General features: G+C 43.7%; 1 protein-coding gene across 1 annotated transcript in view; it reads left to right on the plus strand.

The window, feature by feature from the left end:
- Positions 1-366: 366 nt before the first annotated feature.
- Positions 367-22,201, plus strand: part of SLC6A11 (solute carrier family 6 member 11) — a 451,361-nt gene continuing 429,526 nt past the window's right edge. The window contains exons 1-2 of the mRNA XM_063941542.1: positions 367-482; positions 1,094-1,327. Coding sequence (XP_063797612.1) covers positions 1,108-1,327 — 220 coding nt within the window. The 5' untranslated portion in view covers positions 367-482; positions 1,094-1,107. The remainder of the gene's footprint in view (positions 483-1,093; positions 1,328-22,201) is intronic.

The following is a 22,201-nucleotide window of genomic DNA, read 5'->3' on the forward strand; positions in this document are numbered from 1 at the left end:
TCATTAAAATAAATCTAGACTTTCAGGTGTCATATTTATGTATAGGACCAGACCGTATGTATGTCAGGCACCCCTTGCAATCCACACATTATTTGAGACTTGATTTTTGCAACCTACACATTAATAATGACAGATATTGTATAGCTACAGTATGCCCACAAAGATCAAGGCATCTTAATATTTATCATTGCACATGAATTGTTATGAGATTTAAGGAGATACTGTAAGTTTTGCCTGGTGCTTATCCTTCCTGCACCTTAGATGTAATCCCTAGATAAGAGAGCTACTGAGTGAGATGGATAGTCTGGGCGAGGAAGGGTGGGGGGGGGGGGGGATAGGAGGGGGAGTAGGCAGGAGGAGACTGCCATCAGATCACTCCTGCAAAGACAGAACATTTGCAAATTATCCATTTTATGGGTAACGGGAACAAGAACATCTTTACTACCATCCACTGTTATCATCACACTGAAAAAAACACTAGGGTAAGATTGCTTATACTGTACATCTATTTTTCATCATGTGATATCAGTTTAAATGCCTGAAGATCAGTATTTTGTTTTACACCGATCCTGAGATCTTTAAGATCATGAAACCAGCCAAGATAATCTATAAACATAAACACATCCTTGTGGCATGAGATATGCAAGGAGATAGCAATGCAGGTTGTATAGGATGCCGTCTGGTAATTTATACGGAAAGCAATGCACAACATGACATCGCTTTTGTTCTGTAAACTTGTGCCTGTCATTTACACAGCATCGTAGATAGAAATTCAGCACCACATTTTCTGTTTGGAAACCTCTTAGCGTAGTAACGTACTGTAGGTAAACACAATGGATATAATGCGAATGCATGCACTGAGAATTAACAGAATCAAAAGTAGATGCAAAGCAGAAGAAAAAAGGTGGTAGCTAGAACATTCAAACAAGTCACTAGATTACAAGTATATGGTATATAGTATATGAATAACATTTACAACTGTGTCTTTAAATTAGATTGTTATACAAAAAAGGGAGGTGTTAAAAGGTTAAGATTCTAACATTTCAGAGAATATTTTGGCACACTGCTCTGAGTAAATATCTTTCTTTGGCAGCTTTAGAAAGAATCATGACAGCTGAAAAGACAATTCCTGTAATTAATGGCAAACCGGAGGATGTCCTGGATGCTGAAGCCCCAAGTTCCAACCTGGTACACATCAATGACAAGAAAGTAAAGGAAAGAGGACACTGGAACAACAAGGTGGAATTTGTGCTGTCTGTGGCGGGAGAAATTATTGGGCTTGGGAATGTGTGGAGATTTCCTTATCTTTGCTACAAGAATGGTGGAGGTAAGAAGGAATCATTATTGTCAGGGCTTTAATTGCATCAAAGTGATGGACAGTTCATCTATTTGTATGCCATGCTACCAGCTGCATTTGCTAATTGATTTTTTTTCCAGATAGTTTTACAAATGTATTTCCTTATCTCTGTGCAATACAAATTTAAAATTGAAGATTCGCAATTCTATTTTTTTCAAAAAGGTTCAAATGTTCAAGATGACTTTTTTTTTTTTACTAATGAAGCAAAGATCTGATAACAGTGCCTCAATCTTAACCACAGTCTGGGCTTCAGGAATTATTTGAAGCATTGGAAGGAGTTTTTACAGTAACAGCAATTAAGCTGTGGGATTCTCTACCATGGAAGTACAGGGTTGGGTATGAGTTACCGGTGGTCGTGATGCCGGTGTTCAGTATACCGATGTTCTCCCCTACTCCTACCCCTCCCTTCCCGCAGCCTAACCCTAACCTTCTCCATTGGTGTTTAACTCTAGTTTCCCCCTATTGTTGCCGAAACCTAAATCTCCCCTTTTGCCCGCAGCCTAAACCCAACTCTCCCCCTTAGTGCCTAAACCTAACCTCCCCCCGGTGGTGTCTAACCCTAATTTCCCCTGCCTGCAGCCTAACACTAACCTCTCCCCACCCGCAGCCTAACCCTAACCTCCCAGGGTGGCACCTTAACCTAACCCCCCCAGCCCTAAACCTAGACCTCCAGATATACTGACGGTCTGGAAGCTGACTGTCGGGATTCCGGCATCAGGCTCCTGACCTTTTTCAGGATTCTGGCATCGGTATTCTGATGGATGTCAGGATTCTTGACAGAATCCCGAAGTATGCTTTTATTTGTTATGTATGAGAAAAAGAAATACTTGAATACACTTGTGGTTGGTCAACAGGGGTCAAATAAAGAAAAAATATTTAGCATGACAGAATATTTATATTTGACTCCACTGTAAGTAAGATGCTTTGGGGGAAAAGGATAATTGATAAAGACAACCAAGCTTTATACTATTCTCACATTATTTTGGCCAGTCTGCTCCTAAAGCTGCAGGATTTCAGGCCCAGTTGTAAATGTATATGGAGAAAAGAGGAAAAATGGTTACTGCAAGGTCCAGCCTACTGACACTCTCCATCTCCCACACATGCAGCTCATGTAGCTGTATTGATCATTAAGTCTCACGTGTGTCTTTAACCAATTGTGCGAGTGAGAAGACATAAGTAGTTACCTGTGTAACTTTTAGGTATTTAAAATTTGGGGGTATTTGTAACCTTATAAGGATGTGTACCAGCATTAAACCCACCTGGATGGAAAAATTCAGTCCCATTGAACCCATAATGGAACCCACTTGTGATTACCATCACTTCCTGAGCACACCCTAAAAAAGAATTCAAGAAGAAAGAGGTTCTCTGACACCATATAAGTCGAGAACATCCATGTTAACCTGAACTCCACTGACCTGAACATCTGTTAAATATTTTGTCCTGTAAACCTAATCCTCAAGATTGTGTGTGAGATCATTTCAAGGCACGTTTATGTGCCCATTTCTCATTTAGCAAGTAACGTCCCAATCTATCAAGGATTACCCATTGTAAAATGGGAAAACACCTTCACCCTTACATGACAACATAAAACAGGAGCATTTAAAAAAAAATAGTGCATGACAATCACAGAATGGGGTTGGGTATGGGATCCCGGCGGTCGGGATCCCAGCGGTCAGAATACCGAGGGCGGGATCCCGACAGCCAGAATGCTCACTGATCTGGCAACAGGTTCTACTCCCACTCCATGGGTGCTGGCATTCTGGCGGTCGGGATCCCGTTGTCAGTATTCTGACCGCCGAGATCCTGACTACATCCCACAGAATGTGCTGACGGAAAGAAATTTTATGTATTTCCATCAATTGTTGTTTCAGTTCCATTGCAGTCCATGGTTACAGCAACCAATAACAACAACTACAACAACAAAAATAGGGAAAAACTGAGTTGTTTATATTTTAATTTGTAGAAACAAAAAAAAAGTATGAAAAAGTGCAGAGCAGGGTACACACTAGACAATAGTGTGTACCCAGTGATATTGTTTGCTATGGTTCCCGGTGGGCTGACAGCATCGGCAAGTGCATACACATTTGCCCATGCTGCAAACAACGAGTGGCAGTGGTGGGGAGAGCAGGGTCCGTGTTGCCAAAGGCCTTCGACAGCATGGCCCTTGCTGGCAATACCGCTGGCAATATCTGGAGCATGCATCGTGAGCGACATAGTGCATACACACTGGACAATGGGGGTAATTCCGAGTTGATCGCAGCAGCAAATTTGTTAGCAGTTGGGCAAAACCATTTGCACTGTAGGGTGGGCAGATATAACAAGTGCAGAGAGAGTTAGATTTGGGTGGGGTGTGTTCAAACTGAAATCTAAGTTGCAGTGTAAAAATAAAGCAGCCAGTATTTACCCTGCACAGAAACAAAATAACCCACCCAAATCTAACTCTCTCTGCAAATGTTATATCTGCCCCCCCTGCAGTGCACATGGTTTTGACCAACTGCTAACAAATTTGCTGCTGCGACCAACTCTGAATTACCCCCAATATCATGATTAATGTGTCGGTATCATCCAGTTTAATCATTAGTGTGTACCCAGCATTAGTAATAAAAACTTGGATAACTATTTTCTAAAACAGACCTTGTAAGCATCAATAACCACTTCATATGAAATTATTTTGCTTGCCAAATTGATTTGCTTGGATAGAAAATAAACTGTTGATAAACTTGGTCACCTGTAGCATGGGAGCCATCTCTCAAGGTGCTGTGGGTGACTGAGTAATGAGTACCACCCCCCATACATATGTGCTGACACTAACATTAATAATTTCTGGGCATGCCATTTTTTAGTTATATGGGGAAGAGTAACAAAAGCACCCCAATATTTTGTAGAAGGTGGCTCCTATGATCTATATTATTAGAAAATCTATTTGTACAGTACTACCGTAGAAGAAAATTGATTCAGCCACCAGGAATATAGCATGTTCTACATTTTAGATTGTCATCAAATGAAATCATACATTTAGCATATGTCCCTTTGCCACATTTACAGCTGTATAAATATCTAGCTTTGATACAGTAATAATGCATCTGTATTAAAACTCAACTGATTTCATTCTTAACTGTACTTCATAATTCCATAATTCCACTGTCAACTGGATTGTATACTATTATACTGTATCCACGCAGAATGTTTGACAATAGCCGATAGTTCAATAAATGCCAAATATGTGTACGTAACGTTCAAAGCTGGATATAATTGTTGTAGTCAGGCTCTTTGAAAAGTGATGTATTTTTAATAATAAAATAGAACATGTAAAATATAGTTAGTTATTTATTTATAGATATTCAGCTGAATATTGACTGTGGTTATTATGGGACTAAGTAATTATGTATTTGCCAAAGAAGGTATAAAAGTAGTACATTTAAAACACTAAAATAAGATATTTCTTGCTGTTATCTAATATATTGTGAATTGACTTAATTTATCCACAGTTAGTCAATACAAACATTCTTATGTATTTTGTTTTACTTTTTCTTTTTTTTTTGGGGGGGGGGGTTCTTTATTTACTTATTTTTTATTAAATCTCCAAATGTGGTCATCAAAAGAGCTGTGATAACAGTTGTTGTATATACTGTACAACTGAATATTTGTTAAACATGGAGTCTTAGTAAAGGAAAGCCTCAGACAATGATGCACCACTTTCACTGTAAAAACTTTTATGTTCTACCAAATCTTGAAAAATATGTATTTACATTTACTTTCACTTTTATTGCAAAAAAATGCGTTACCCACCAAGTAATACCATAGGCTTGGTTGTCAGTCGCATCCAAAGTCTGTATTAGAGCATGGTTACACATGATTTAACACTAGTGGCAATGAAGAATGATTATTCTGTGCTTTAAAGTCCGACACCTCTGCAGGGAAAATCCCATCATGACAAATAGCCATCACCTGGGTTTAGACAACTTAATAGCAGTACTCTGCCTTAAAGTTACGGGAAGAATTAGGGGCCCACTAACTGTGATTGAGAGCACCAGGGTGGAAATCTATACCTACTGTAGAGTCTCCTGAAACCAAAAGGCTGATGATATAATAATAATCACCCTTGGGTCAGAAGTTGAACAATTGCTGGTCAGAAAGTAGAGAGAAACAGGATAGTGTCCCGAACTACACTTTTTCAATCATTTTATAAAACGAAGACAGGTGATAGAGTTGCCACTGTTTAATCAGTTACTCAGAATATTGACAAATACAGAATATTTCAGGAGATTAAGGGAGTAAGTCTGAGACTTATTCACTGTTAGAAGTGACATCCCAAGGGTGCAACCAAAAATGTTGACAACCAATGTACGGGATACGGTCGTTAGGTCGACACAGCTTACTGTAGGTCGACAGTCATTAGGTTGACCACTGATGGTCGATGTGCATTAGGTCCACATGGTCAATAGGTTGACATGGTCATTAGGTCAACATGTACTAGGTCAACAGGTCAAAAGGTCAACATTAATTTTTCTAATTTTTTCTTAATTTTTTGGATTTTTCCATACTTGACGATCCACGTGGACTACGATTGGAACGATAACCTGTGCCGAGCGAAGCGGTAGTGGAGTGAGGCACCTTGCTCGAAGCATGGTGAGCGAAGCGAGCCATGCGAGGGGACACGGTGCACTGATTGGGGTTCACCGTCACTTTATGAAGAAAACGACACCAAAAAAAGTAAAAAACTCATGTTGACCTTTTCACATGTCAACCTTCAGTGGTCGACCTAATGACTGTCGACCTAAGTTGAGTCTACCCAACGACCCATACCCCAATGTACAGTAGTTCTTGTTCTAATAGGACTCCCAGGAGTGCCCCTTCCAGGTTCATACAGTATGAACCCTTCTGGATCAGCTGAGAGGATCTCTGGTCTTGAAGCCTAACAAACCAGATCCCTTACAACTTCAGAAAGCAATATATAGTGACTATAATATTGATTGCATTTGTGGATTTGAGCTACTAAATTGATCGACATGTGCCAGCTATTTGTAATCTTAGTCTATGCAGAACCAGTTTATCTAATCCAGGGGTTACCGGCAACCACAGTCCTCAAAGCATACTAAGGGGGGAATTAAATGTTTGAAAAGTCGGTTGGGTGTCTGTTTTTTCCTGTCTATTAGATAGGAAAAAACAGACACCCCACTGACTTTTCAAACAATTGAACATCCCCCTAACAGTCCAAGTTTCAGAGATAGCCAAACTTGAGCACAGGTGATTAGTACATCAGTTATTTTTATGTAACAATCTGTGCTTAAGCATGGATATCACTAAAACCTGGACTGTTAGTGTGTCTTGAGGACCGAGGTTGGGAATCACTGGTCTAGACAGAACCCTTTTCCACTGATGCTGGCACTCTACAATTGCGTCACCAATGTAGTCTGTGATTTGGGTTTGGTTTGGTGTGGTGCAGTGGCGTCATGAGGCGGGTGCGGGGGGTGCGTGCCGCACCCGGGTGTCACCCTTCAATGGGGTGACACCAAACGAGCCGCACACCTCGCACCTGCTGCTTTCCTATCATGACACTGTCAATGTGTCAGACAGCATGGACCCGGCCACGGCAAAAACGCCCCTTGCAGGGGGAGGGGGCGTGCACGATCGTAACTGTGCCGCGGCAGGCGGCGTCCTCTTGTTGCAGGCGGGGGTGTATGATTTTGGGTCGGCGGGAGTGCGATCGTAACTGCAGTGCTCTATTTGCTGTCCGGCACCAAGCACTACAGTTACGATCGCACCCCCGCTGACTCAAAATCATACACCCCCACCTGCAACAAGAGGATGTCGCCGCGGCACAGTTATGATCGCATCCCCCTGCTGACTCAAACCCCTGCCTGAACACCGCCGCCGCCAGGTCCGTACTGACAGGGTTACTGAGCCAGGATGCCGGTCGCTGTACGTCACTCCTCATGACGTCATCAAGCGCGCCGGCACCGCTTGCGGCTTGCCATTCTCCTCACCGCCGCCGGCCACGTTCTGCACACCGCCGCCCACTTCCTCCGCTGCCCAGGGCCTTCAACTCTGCACCGCTGCCAACTACACCCCCCTCCGCTGCTCAGGTACTTACCCTGCTTCTCTATGTCCCTGTCACTCTCCCTGTCACTGCTGTCACTCACTTTCCCTGCTGTCACTATCTCTCTGTCACTGTCTATCACTGCACCTCTGTCACTGTCCCTGTCCCTTTGTCCCTGCTGGCACTCTCCCTCTCCCTGAATTTCGGCTCATACTGTGTGGTATAATGTGAATTTCTGCTCATACCGTGTGCTATAATGTGAAATTCTGCTCATACCGTGTGGTATAATGTGAAATTCTGCTCATACCGTGTGGTATAATGTGAATTTCAGCTCATACTGTGTGTTATAATGTGAAATTCTGCTCATACCGTGTGCTATAATGTGAATTTCAGCTCATACTGTGTGTTATAATGTGAATTTCAGCTCATACTGTGTGTTATAATGTGAATTTCTGCTCATACCGTGTGCTATAATGTGAATTTCTGCTCATACCGTGTGGTATAATGTGAAATTCTGCTCATACCGTGTGGTATAATGTGAATTTCAGCTCATACTGTGTGTTATAATGTGAAATTCTGCTCATACCGTGTGCTATAATGTGAATTTCAGCTCATACTGTGTGTTATAATGTGAATTTCAGCTCATACTGTGTGTTATAATGTGAATTTCTGCTCATACCGTGTGCTATAATGTGAATTTCTGCTCATACCGTGTGCTATAATGTGAATTTCTGCTCATACCGTGTGCTATAATGTGAATTTCTGCTCATACCGTGTGCTATAATGTGAATTTCGGCTCATACTAGGGCAGACGTAAGAAGTACGTGCGCTAAGAAGCGGCTAACATCGGGGTTTTAACAAATGCACAAAGCACATACAGCAGTATCGTCTGGCGCACTGTGTGCATAGGGGAAGGCGATGGTTACCTGATGTACAAGGGCTCAGGTAGCTCCTTACCGCGCGTTACTCCCTTCCGGTCACTTTGTCAGGTTGGGGCTGGCGTTGGCTCTGTTCTTAAAGAATCTTTTTTTTTTTTTGGTTCTTTTTCATTAAACTTTAATGCTCCTCATTAGTGCGCCGGCATACTAGGGCAGGGCACGCTGGGAGATGTGGATGGCGCCGTCACATACTCCCGGCATGCCTTTCGCAGGAAACGCACAACACACTACGCCAGCGCAGAAGGCGGCCTACTGTGCATGCGCCGGAGCAGAGGTAATGCTGGAAAGGAAAAAAAACATGTCTGGCGTGGGGGACAGTGGGAATAGGCACTAGTACGCATGCGCTGGAGCGCACCAATCGGCGCTCTGAGTCAGGAGTGCACTTCACCTAGGGCCAGACATAGCGCATCGTTATGAGGCCAGGCCAGGAAATCATACATCCAGGTGATATGTGACGGCAGATCAACCCGAAAAAGCGGTGAAGTGCCAAAGCGGAAATAAGGCTCTTTAAGGTAATGATAATACATCTGCCCCCATGGAGGTCATTCAGAGTTGTTCGCTCGTTGCCGATTTTCGCTACGGAGCGATTAAGGCAAAAATGCGCATGGTGCTCAAAACTTAGTAGATTTACTCACGCCCGAACTAAGATTTTTTATCGTTGCAGTGATTGTTGTGTGATTGACAGGAAGTGGGTGTTTCTGGGCGGAAACTGTCCGTTTTCTGGGAGTGTGCGGAAAAACGCAGGCGTGTCAGGCAAAAACGCGGGAGTGTCTGGAGAAACGGGGGAGTGGTTGGCCGGACACTGGGCGTGTGTGTGACGTCAAACCAGGAACGAAACGGCCTGAACTGATCGCTATTTGTGAGTAGGTCTGGAGCTACTCAGAAACTGCTAAGAAATTTCTATTCGCTATTTTGCGAATCTTTCGTTCGCTATTCTGCTAAGCTAAGATTCACTCCCAGAGGGCGGTGGCTTAGCGTGTGCAATGCTGCTAAAAGCAGCTAATGACCGAACAACTCGGAATGAGGGCCAATGTGTGGTATAATGTGAATTTTGGCTCATACCGTGTGCTATAATGTGAATTTCGGCTCATTCTGTGTGCTGTAATGCGAATTTCGGCTAATTCTGTGTGCTATAATGTGAATTTCGGCTCATTCTGTGTTCTATGATGTGAATTTCGGCTCATTCTGTGTTCTATGATGTGAATTTCGGCTCATTCTGTGTTCTATGATGTGAATTTTGGCTCATTCTGTGTTCTATAATGTGAATTTCGGCTCATTCTGTGTTTTATAATGTGAATTTCGGCTCATTCTGTGTTCTATAATGTGACTTTCGGCTCATACTGTGTGGTATAATGTGAATTTCGGCTCATACCGTGTGCTATAATGTGAATTTCGGCTCATACTCAATTATGGACCTAATTCTGGTCGCATTTAATTTTAGCAATAATCGCAATCGAGTGATTTTTGCTAAAATGCGCCATGGTGACAGTGAGCATGCAATCAAAGTGCGCGTGCAAAGTGCGGTCGCATCCCTGAAGGACTGCACTTTCATTGACAGTGGTGGGCATTGGGGGCCGGCGTAGCGGGGCGTGGTTGAAAAAGGAGATCAGAGCTTTTTGGGGCGGCTATGTGACATCACACGCACCCACTGCAACCCGAAAAATGGAGGTGCATTGCCTGCATACGCAGCCTGGCTGCGTCTGCAGGGGGTCATCCTTCGTATCTGCTTCAGCGATGTGATCGCAAAATAATTGAGATTGCATCGCTGGATGCCAATTAGCATGCTGGACGGACCCCAGCATGCTACAGAAATGATTGCAGATTCTGTTTTTTAGCAGAATATGCAAACCAACCTGAATAGGGTCCTATGTCACTACTATTGCCATCGCATTCAGTGATATACAGGAATTATGATTTACAAGTAAAACTAGTACAAAAACATTTCTAAGGATTCCGTGTGGTGTGATATGGGAGGAGGTCTATGGGGGGTGACACCATGAGTTACCACACCGGGTGACACCAACCCTAGTGACGCCTCTGGTGTGGTGTGGTGTGAATAGGAAAAACTAACTTTATATGAAGATAATATGATACAATTAATTTCAGATACAGGTCCATCAAAAGCTTTAAACAGGTCTGATTCATGTGCAGGCTTCTGTATGAATCGTGGCAAATTCAGTACACTGCCACCCATGGCTATTTCAAAGAGCCTGACTAAAACAATTACAGTATATCCATTTTTGCAGATTCTATGACACATGTCATCATCCAATGAGAATCATCATACTGTAACTCCCAAAGTCCCACATTATTTATAGTTGCACAATGTTCTCTGGTGTACTGTTATTTGGTAAATTTTTCCATAATCATTTAACACCTTTCTTTGCATATGCAAGATTCCCTAATGTACAAACACAGGAGCATGGAGATATCTTCTTATCCCTTTTCCATTTTTCTCTTATCAGACCCAGAGAACCCTCTTTGAACAAGATCACTATGTCCTAAGCAATTATTTATTATTTACTTATTACAAGCTACTGCAGTTATATAGAGCATACATATTCCACAGCGCTTTACAGAGAATATTTCAGTATTCACATCAGTCCCTGCCCCAGTGGAGTTTGCAATCTACATTTCCTTTCCCATAAATACATAACGTAATTTTTTTTTTTCATCAGAAGTCAATTAACTAGTATGTTTTTGGTGTGGGAGGAAATGGAAATACCCAGAAGAAACTCACGCGAAGAACATACAAACATCACACAGAAAGGTTATGACCGGTAATTGAACTCATGACCCCAGTGCTGTGAGGCCTCAACACTAACCACTACATCATGTGTGGAATATTTTTGCACTTTAACAGTCCTTACCTAGGGCCTAAGTCATACTTGCCTACCTGACCCTCTCCATGAGGGAGAAAATGCTCTGTTCCTGGACTTTCCTGGTAATGTATGATTGCCATCACCTGTGGTGAAACACCTTTCTTATCAATTAACTAGATCACCACAGGGGATGGCAATCATATATTACCAGGAAAGTCCAGGAACAGAGCATTTTCTCCCTCATGGAGAGGGTCAGGTAGGCAAGTATGGCCTAAGTCAGACCTGATCGCAGAAGCAAAATTATTCTCTAATGCGCAAAACCATGTGCAGTGCAGGTGGAGCAGATATAACGTGCAGACAGAGTTAGATTTGGGTGGGGTGTGTTTAAACTGAAATCTAAAATGCAGTGTAAAAATAAAGTAGCCAGTACTCACCCTGCACAGAAGCAATATAACCCACCCGAATCTAACTCTCTCTGCACACGTTATACAGCATCTGCCTCCCCCCCATGCAGTGCACATGATTTTGCCCATTAGAGAACAATTTTGCTGCTGTGATCAGGTCTGAATTAGGACTCTAGTTCTTGCATTCATTTCTAAAACACTTTTATAGCACCTGTACAGTTGTGAACCAAAAATATTTAACTGAAAAATTCCCTTTTCTTCGCATTTTTCAACCACTGTTGCCTGCACCATTTAGAATCATTTTATTTGTGGTAAAACTATAGAAAATAAATTGATAGGAATGATCATTTATCATTTGTTAGAAAACTAGCAAGCATTTGCGAGGACACAATAGTCTGAATTTAACCACAGTGAATGCTGTGAAAAGGCTGTCAGATGTGTTCTTTGGTATGTGATGAAAGCACTTCAGAGGTGATGCTACCATGCTTTGAACAAAAAAAAGAAGAAGTGGATTTATTGCCTCTAGTCTTTAGATACTGTTCTTTTAAAACAGTTTTGAGTGAAAAAAATACAAAAAAACAAAAATACGACATTCTTTTCTGTATAGTGACACAATGCTAAAAATATGTTTTTCTCTAAGGATGTTAGAATTATATTTAAGTGATCCTTTCAGGTTGTACTGTAGGAAAGGAAATCAACTAATAACTAGAGATGAGCGCCGGAAATTTTTCGGGTTTTGTGTTTTGGTTTTGGGTTCGGTTCCGCGGCCGTGTTTTGGGTTCGACCGCGTTTTGGCAAAACCTCACCGAATTTTTTTTGTCGGATTCGGGTGTGTTTTGGATTCGGGTGTTTTTTTCAAAAAACCCTAAAAAACAGCTTAAATCATAGAATTTGGGGGTAATTTTGATCCCAAAGTATTATTAACCTCAAAAAACATAATTTACACTCATTTTCAGCCTATTCTGAACACATCACACCTCACAATATTATTTTTAGTCCTAAAATTTGCACCGAGGTCGCTGTGTGAGTAAGATAAGCGACCCTAGTGGCCGACACAAACACCGGGCCCATCTAGGAGTGGCACTGCAGTGTCACGCAGGATGTCCCTTCCAAAAAACCCTCCCCAAACAGCACATGACGCAAAGAAAAAAAGAGGCGCAATGAGGTAGCTGACTGTGTGAGAAAGATAAGCGACCCTAGTGGCCGACACAAACACCGGGCCCATCTAGGAGTGGCACTGCAGTGTCACGCAGGATGTCCCTTCCAAAAAACCCTCCCCAAACAGCACATGACGCAAAGAAAAAAAGAGGCGCAATGAGGTAGCTGTGTGAGAAAGATAAGCGACCCTAGTGGCCGACACAAACACCGGGCCCATCTAGGAGTGGCACTGCAGTGTCACGCAGGATGTCCCTTCCAAAAAACCCTCCCCAAACAGCACATGACGCAAAGAAAAAAAGAGGCGCAATGAGGTAGCTGTGTGAGTAAGATTAGCGACCCTAGTGGCCGACACAAACACCGGGCCCATCTAGGAGTGGCACTGCAGTGTCACGCAGGATGGCCCTTCCAAAAAACCCTCCCCAAACAGCACATGACGCAAAGAAAAAAAGAGGCGCAATGAGGTAGCTGACTGTGTGAGTAAGATTAGCGACCCTAGTGGCCGACACAAACACCGGGCACATCTAGGAGTGGCACTGCAGTGTCACGCAGGATGTCCCTTCCAAAAAACCCTCCCCAAACAGCACATGACGCAAAGAAAAAAAGAGGCGCAATGAGGTAGCTGACTGTGTGAGAAAGATAAGCGACCCTAGTGGCCGACACAAACACCGGGCCCATCTAGGAGTGGCACTGCAGTGTCACGCAGGATGTCCCTTCCAAAAAACCCTCCCCAATCAGCACATGATGCAAAGAAAAAGAAAAGAAAAAAGAGGTGCAAGATGGAATTATCCTTGGGCCCTCCCACCCACCCTTATGTTGTATAAACAAAACAGGACATGCACACTTTAACCAACCCATCATTTCAGTGACAGGGTCTGCCACACGACTGTGACTGATATGACGGGTTGGTTTGGACCCCCCCCAAAAAAGAAGCAATTAATCTCTCCTTGCACAAACTGGCTCTACAGAGGCAAGATGTCCACCTCATCTTCACCCTCCGATATATCACCGTGTACATCCCCCTCCTCACAGATTATCAATTCGTCCCCACTGGAATCCACCATCTCAGCTCCCTGTGTACTTTGTGGAGGCAATTGCTGCTGGTCAATGTCTCCGCGGAGGAATTGATTATAATTCATTTTAATGAACATCATCTTCTCCACATTTTCTGGATGTAACCTCGTACGCCGATTGCTGACAAGGTGAGCGGCGGCACTAAACACTCTTTCGGAGTACACACTTGTGGGAGGGCAACTTAGGTAGAATAAAGCCAGTTTGTGCAAGGGCCTCCAAATTGCCTCTTTTTCCTGCCAGTATAAGTACGGACTGTGTGACGTGCCTACTTGGATGCGGTCACTCATATAATCCTCCACCATTCTATCAATGTTGAGAGAATCATATGCAGTGACAGTAGACGACATGTCCGTAATCGTTGTCAGGTCCTTCAGTCCGGACCAGATGTCAGCATCAGCAGTCGCTCCAGACTGCCCTGCATCACCGCCAGCGGGTGGGCTCGGAATTCTGAGCCTTTTCCTCGCACCCCCAGTTGCGGGAGAATGTGAAGGAGGAGATGTTGACAGGTCGCGTTCCGCTTGACTTGACAATTTTGTCACCAGCAGGTCTTTCAACCCCAGCAGACCTGTGTCTGCCGGAAAGAGAGATCCAAGGTAGGCTTTAAATCTAGGATCGAGCACGGTGGCCAAAATGTAGTGCTCTGATTTCAACAGATTGACCACCCGTGAATCCTTGTTAAGCGAATTAAGGGCTGCATCCACAAGTCCCACATGCCTAGCGGAATCGCTCCGTGTTAGCTCCTTCTTCAATGCCTCCAGCTTCTTCTGCAAAAGCCTGATGAGGGGAATGACCTGACTCAGGCTGGCAGTGTCTGAACTGACTTCACGTGTGGCAAGTTCAAAGGGCATCAGAACCTTGCACAACGTTGAAATCATTCTCCACTGCACTTGAGACAGGTGCATTCCATCTCCTATATCGTGCTCAATTGTATAGGCTTGAATGGCCTTTTGCTGCTCCTCCAACCTCTGAAGCATATAGAGGGTTGAATTCCACCTCGTTACCACTTCTTGCTTCAGATGATGGCAGGGCAGGTTCAGTAGTTTTTGGTGGTGCTCCAGTCTTCTGTACGTGGTGCCTGTACGCCGAAAGTGTCCCGCAATTTTTCTGGCCACCGACAGCATCTCTTGCACGCCCCTGTCGTTTTTTAAAAAATTCTGCACCACCAAATTCAAGGTATGTGCAAAACATGGGACGTGCTGGAATTTGCCCATATTTAATGCACACACAATATTGCTGGCGTTGTCCGATGCCACAAATCCACAGGAGAGTCCAATTGGGGTAAGCCATTCCGCGATGATCTTCCTCAGTTGCCGTAAGAGGTTTTCAGCTGTGTGCGTATTCTGGAAAGCGGTGATACAAAGCGTAGCCTGCCTAGGAAAGAGTTGGCGTTTGCGAGATGCTGCTACTGGTGCCGCCGCTGCTGTTCTTGCGGCGGGAGTCCATACATCTACCCAGTGGGCTGTCACAGTCATATAGTCCTGACCCTGCCCTGCTCCACTTGTCCACATGTCCGTGGTTAAGTGGACATTGGGTACAACTGCATTTTTTAGGACACTGGTGAGTCTTTTTCTGACGTCCGTGTACATTCTCGGTATCGCCTGCCTAGAGAAGTGGAACCTAGATGGTATTTGGTAACGGGGGCACACTGCCTCAATAAATTGTCTAGTTCCCTGTGAACTAACGGCGGATACCGGACGCACGTCTAACACCAACATAGTTGTCAAGGACTCAGTTATCCGCTTTGCAGTAGGATGACTGCTGTGATATTTCATCTTCCTCGCAAAGGACTGTTGAACAGTCAATTGCTTACTGGAAGTAGTACAAGTGGGCTTACGACTTCCCCTCTGGGATGACCATCGACTCCCAGCGGCAACAACAGCAGCGCCAGCAGCAGTAGGCGTTACACGCAAGGATGCATCGGAGGAATCCCAGGCAGGAGAGGACTCGTCAGACTTGCCAGTGACATGGCCTGCAGGACTATTGGCATTCCTGGGGAAGGAGGAAATTGACACTGAGGGAGTTGGTGGGGTGGTTTGCGTGAGCTTGGTTACAAGAGGAAGGGATTTACTGGTCAGTGGACTGCTTCCGCTGTCACCCAAAGTTTTTGAACTTGTCACTGACTTATTATGAATGCGCTGCAGGTGACGTATAAGGGAGGATGTTCCGAGGTGGTTAACGTCCTTACCCCTACTTATTACAGCTTGACAAAGGGAACACACGGCTTGACACCTGTTGTCCGCATTTCTGGTGAAATACCTCCACACCGAAGAGCTGATTTTTTTGGTATTTTCACCTGGCATGTCAACGGCCATATTCCTCCCACGGACAACAGGTGTCTCCCCGGGTGCCTGACTTAAACAAACCACCTCACCATCAGAATCCTCCTGGTCAATTTCCTCCCCAGCGCCAGCAACACCCATATCCTCCTCATCCTGGTGTACTTCAACACTGACATCTTCAATCTGACTATCAGGAACTGGACTGCGGGTGCTCCTTCCAGCACTTGCAGGGGGCATGCAAATAGTGGAAGGCGCATGCTCTTCACGTCCAGTGTTGGGAAGGTCAGGCATCGCAAACGACACAATTGGACTCTCCTTGTGGATTTGGGATTTCAAAGAACGCACAGTTCTTTGCGGTGCTTTTGCCAGCTTGAGTCTTTTCAGTTTTCTAGCGAGAGGCTGAGTGCTTCCATCCTCATGTGAAGCTGAACCACTAGCCATGAACATAGGCCAGGGCCTCAGCCGTTCCTTGCCACTCCGTGTGGTAAATGGCATATTGGCAAGTTTACGCTTCTCCTCCGACAATTTTATTTTAGGTTTTGGAGTCCTTTTTTTTCTGATATTTGGTGTTTTGGATTTGACATGCTCTGTACTATGACATTGGGCATCGGCCTTGGCAGACGACGTTGCTGGCATTTCATCGTCTCGGCCATGACTAGTGGCAGCAGCTTCAGCACGAGGTGGAAGTGGATCTTGATCTTTCCCTAATTTTGGAACCTCAACTTTTTTGTTCTCCATATTTTATAGGCAGAACTAAAAGGCACCTCAGGTAAACAATGGAGATGGATGGATTGGATACTAGTATACAATTATGGACGGACTGCCACGGTTAGGTGGTATAAAAAAACCACGGTTAGGTGGTATATATTATAATAATAATACAATTATGGATGGACGGACTGCCTGCCGACTGCCGACACAGAGGTAGCCACAGCCGTGAACTACCGCACTGTACACTGGTTGATAAAGAGATAGTAGTATACTCGTAACAACTAGTATGACACTATGACGACGGTATAAAGAAAGAAAAAAAAATACCACAGTTAGGTGGTATATATTATAATAATAATACAATTATGGATGGACGGACTGCCTGCCGACTGCCGACACAGAGGTAGCCACAGCCGTGAACTACCGCACTGTACACTGGTTGATAAAGAGATAGTAGTATACTCGTAACAACTAGTATGACACTATGACGACGGTATAAAGAATGAAAAAAAAACCACGGTTAGGTGGTATATATTATAATAATAATACAATTATGGATGGACGGACTGCCTGCCGACTGCCGACACAGAGGTAGCCACAGCCGTGAACTACCGCACTGTACACTGGTTGATAAAGAGATAGTAGTATACTCGTAACAACTAGTATGACACTATGACGGTATAAAGAATGAAAAAAAAACCACGGTTAGGTGGTATATATTATAATAATAATACAATTATGGATGGACGGACTGCCTGCCGACTGCCGACACAGAGGTAGCCACAGCCGTGAACTACCGCACTGTACACTGGTTGATAAAGAGATAGTAGTATACTCGTAACAACTAGTATGACACTATGACGACGGTATAAAGAAAGAAAAAAAAATACCACAGTTAGGTGGTATATATTATAATAATAATACAATTATGGATGGACGGACTGCCTGCCGACTGCCGACACAGAGGTAGCCACAGCCGTGAACTACCGCACTGTACACTGGTTGATAAAGAGATAGTAGTATACTCGTAACAACTAGTATGACACTATGACGACGGTATAAAGAATGAAAAAAAAACCACGGTTAGGTGGTATATATTATAATAATAATACAATTATGGATGGACGGACTGCCTGCCGACTGCCGACACAGAGGTAGCCACAGCCGTGAACTACCGCACTGTACACTGGTTGATAAAGAGATAGTAGTATACTCGTAACAACTAGTATGACACTATGACGACGGTATAAAGAAAGAAAAAAAAATACCACAGTTAGGTGGTATATATTATAATAATAATACAATTATGGATGGACGGACTGCCTGCCGACTGCCGACACAGAGGTAGCCACAGCCGTGAACTACCGCACTGTACACTGGTTGATAAAGAGATAGTAGTATACTCGTAACAACTAGTATGACACTATGACGACGGTATAAAGAAAGAAAAAAAAATACCACAGTTAGGTGGTATATATTATAATAATAATACAATTATGGATGGACGGACTGCCTGCCGACTGCCGACACAGAGGTAGCCACAGCCGTGAACTACCGCACTGTACACTGGTTGATAAAGAGATAGTAGTATACTCGTAACAACTAGTATGACACTATGACGACGGTATAAAGAATGAAAAAAAAACCACGGTTAGGTGGTATATATTATAATAATAATACAATTATGGATGGACGGACTGCCTGCCGACTGCCGACACAGAGGTAGCCACAGCCGTGAACTACCGCACTGTACACTGGTTGATAAAGAGATAGTAGTATACTCGTAACAACTAGTATGACACTATGACGACGGTATAAAGAATGAAAAAAAAACCACGGTTAGGTGGTATATATTATAATAATAATACAATTATGGATGGACGGACTGCCTGCCGACTGCCGACACAGAGGTAGCCACAGCCGTGAACTACCGCACTGTACACTGGTTGATAAAGAGATAGTAGTATACTCGTAACAACTAGTATGACACTATGACGGTATAAAGAATGAAAAAAAAACCACGGTTAGGTGGTATATATTATAATAATAATACAATTATGGATGGACGGACTGCCTGCCGACTGCCGACACAGAGGTAGCCACAGCCGTGAACTACCGCACTGTACACTGGTTGATAAAGAGATAGTAGTATACTCGTAACAACTAGTATGACACTATGACGACGGTATAAAGAAAGAAAAAAAATACCACGGTTAGGTGGTATATATTGTAATACAATTATGGATGGACGGACTGCCTGCCGAGTTCCGACTGCCGACACAGAGGTAGCCACAGCCGTGAACTACCGCACTGTACTGTGTCTGCTGCTAATATAGACTGGTTGATAAAGAGATAGTATACAATACATACAACAATATACTACTATACTGGTGGTCAGGCACTGGTCACCACTAGTCACACTGGCAGTGGCACTCCTGCAGCAAAAGTGTGCACTGTTTAATTTTAAATTAATATAATATTATGTACTCCTGGGGGCTCCTGCTATAACAACCTGCAGTGCTCCCCAGTCTCCCCCACAATTATTATAAGCTTTGCCTTTTATACATTGATGTGCAGCACACTGGGCTGAGCTGAGTGCACACAGACTGAGTCACACTGTGTGACTGGCTGCTGCTGTGTATCGTTTTTTTTCAGGCAGAGAACGGATATAGCAGAGAACGGATATATTATATTAAAATAAATAAAAGTTAACTAACAACAACTGCACTGGTCACTGTGGTAAACTCTGTCTGACTCTGCACAATCTCTCTCTCTCTTCTAATCTAATTTCTAATGGAGAGGACGCCAGCCACGTCCTCTCCCTATCAATCTCAATGCACGTGTGAAAATGGCGGCGACGCGCGGCTCCTTATATAGAATCCGAGTCTCGCGAGAATCCGACAGCGTCATGATGACGTTCGGGCGCGCTCGGGTTAACCGAGCAAGGCGGGAGGATCCGAGTCTGCTCGGACCCGTAAAAAAAACATGAAGTTCGTGCGGGTTCGGTTTCAGAGAAACCGAACCCGCTCATCTCTACTAATAACCCTAATCACCTTTTGTGGAACACAGATTACTAAAAGCAAATATTACGGGGGTGGGTCAATAAGTAAAGTAATAACAAGACCTCTCAAATGTGTGATGTTCTAACTTCCCACCAGGCCAGAGTAGGTAGACCACTGCTTCCCCGCACTTCCATTAGACTGTGCCTCGTGTCAGTCATATTGTCCCAACATCAGGTGTAAAATGACGAGTCTGGTGGAAATATGGTCAAACATTGAGGTGCATACTGCATAGTGTGATCAGATTTCTGTGTCGAAATTCATCACCATCTTGTCAAGCAGTGGCAAACGCAGGATTTTCGTGGGGGGGTTTCCATATATGTATGTATCTATGTGTGTGTGTGTGTGTGTGTGTGTGTGTGTGTGTGTGTATATATATATATACATACATACATACTCACACACACACACAGCATGGTCATTTTGGTAATTATTGAGTAGCCAGCACACAGCACGAGCTGTGTATATATATATATATATATATATATATATATATATATATACATACACCTACCTACACACACAGCAATCTAGTACATAGACATACTGTACAGTAGTATACTTGCAAACACAGCAGACAGTACATATATCTACATGCTAGCACAGTGTACATGCACACACAGTATACATGCACACAGCATCTATACACACGCCATCCATACATACACAATAAATACATACACACCATACATACATAGTATACATGCACACAGTATACATACATAGTATATATACATACACAGCATACATACATACATACATACATACACACCATAAATACATACGCACCATACATACATAGTATACATGCACACAGTATACATACATAGTATATATACATACATAGTATACATACATACAGTATACATGCATACATAAATACATACATACACAGCATACATACATACATACACAGTATACAAGCACACAACATACATACAGTATACATGCACACAGCATACATAAACATACATACACAGTATACATGCACACACCCATTAACAGGAAGCACAGCCCCCACCCCTGCACCTATACACATGCTACTCACAAACTGATGCAGTAATTGGTACAGCATTTAATGTACCTCACCTGGCCAGCACAATTTATTATAAACTACACCTCCTTCGCCAGGCTGCTGCGCTGCATAATCACTGTGAGAGACGAAGACAGCAGCCACTGCTTCCCCTGACTCTGTCTCAAAGCCCGATGTGCTGCCTGCTGCCACTGCAGCTCCCCCTACAGGCACCAGCAACCAGCTTCTCACTGTCACTCGGACACACACAGTGTAAGGAGGACGGAGCTGCTGCAGCCTGAATAGCTTCTCCTAAAAACGAACTACCTGTAACTCGGACAGCAGCGCAGAGGGATCGGCGGCCAGGGGGGGTTTCTAGGTACTCAGAAACCCCCCCTGCGTGCGCGCCTGTCAAGGTGTACAGTGATAACATCATGTCATGGAAACAAGTTTGCGTTTGGTGCACTATCTGTGGGGGAAGTGCTTGGCTGGCCAGATCGCTGCTCATATTGAACGCCTGTCTTGCTGTTATGAAAGGCAGTTCACCAATCCTGTTTCCGCGACATGGCTTTATCACCATGCACCTCAATTTTTTACTATATTTCCTTCCACTATGTTAGGTTTTGTTCAACTGATGGATTCCAGTAGCAGAATGAAATGCATGTTTTAGTGAGCACAATATTTTCAACCCTATAAGAGAGCAGAGCTCAGTCCATAGAAGAGTGCAACTGATCACCATAGGAAAAGATCCAGCAAGGTAATCATCTAGAATAAATTTACTATGAACAATTGGTGTTTACAAACAGCCACGTACTGTAGTAAAAATAAGATTTTACTTACCGGTAAATCTATTTCTCATAGTCCGTAGTGGATGCTGGGGACTCCGTAAGGACCATGGGGAATAGCGGGCTCCGCAGGAGACTGGGCACTCTAAAGAAAGATTTAGTACTATCTGGTGTGCACTGGCTCCTCCCTCTATGCCCCTCCTCCAGACCTCAGTTAAGGAAACTGTGCCCGGAAGAGCAGACATTATAAGGAAAGGATTTTGGAATCTCGGGTAAGACTCATACCAGCCACACCAATCACACCGTATAACTTGTGATACACTTATCCAGTCAACAGTATGAACAACAACAGGGCATCAACAATGGATGCCAACATAACATAACCCATTATTAAGCAATAACTATGTACACGTATTGCAGAAAGTCCGCACTTGGGATGGGCGCCCAGCATCCACTACGGACTACGAGAAATAGATTTACCGGTAAGTAAAATCTTATTTTCTCTGACGTCCTAGTGGATGCTGGGGACTCCGTAAGGACCATGGGGATTATACCAAAGTTCCCA

The sequence above is a fragment of the Pseudophryne corroboree genome, chromosome 9 (genome assembly GCF_028390025.1).
Source record: "Pseudophryne corroboree isolate aPseCor3 chromosome 9, aPseCor3.hap2, whole genome shotgun sequence".
Classification (NCBI taxonomy): domain Eukaryota; kingdom Metazoa; phylum Chordata; class Amphibia; order Anura; family Myobatrachidae; genus Pseudophryne; species Pseudophryne corroboree.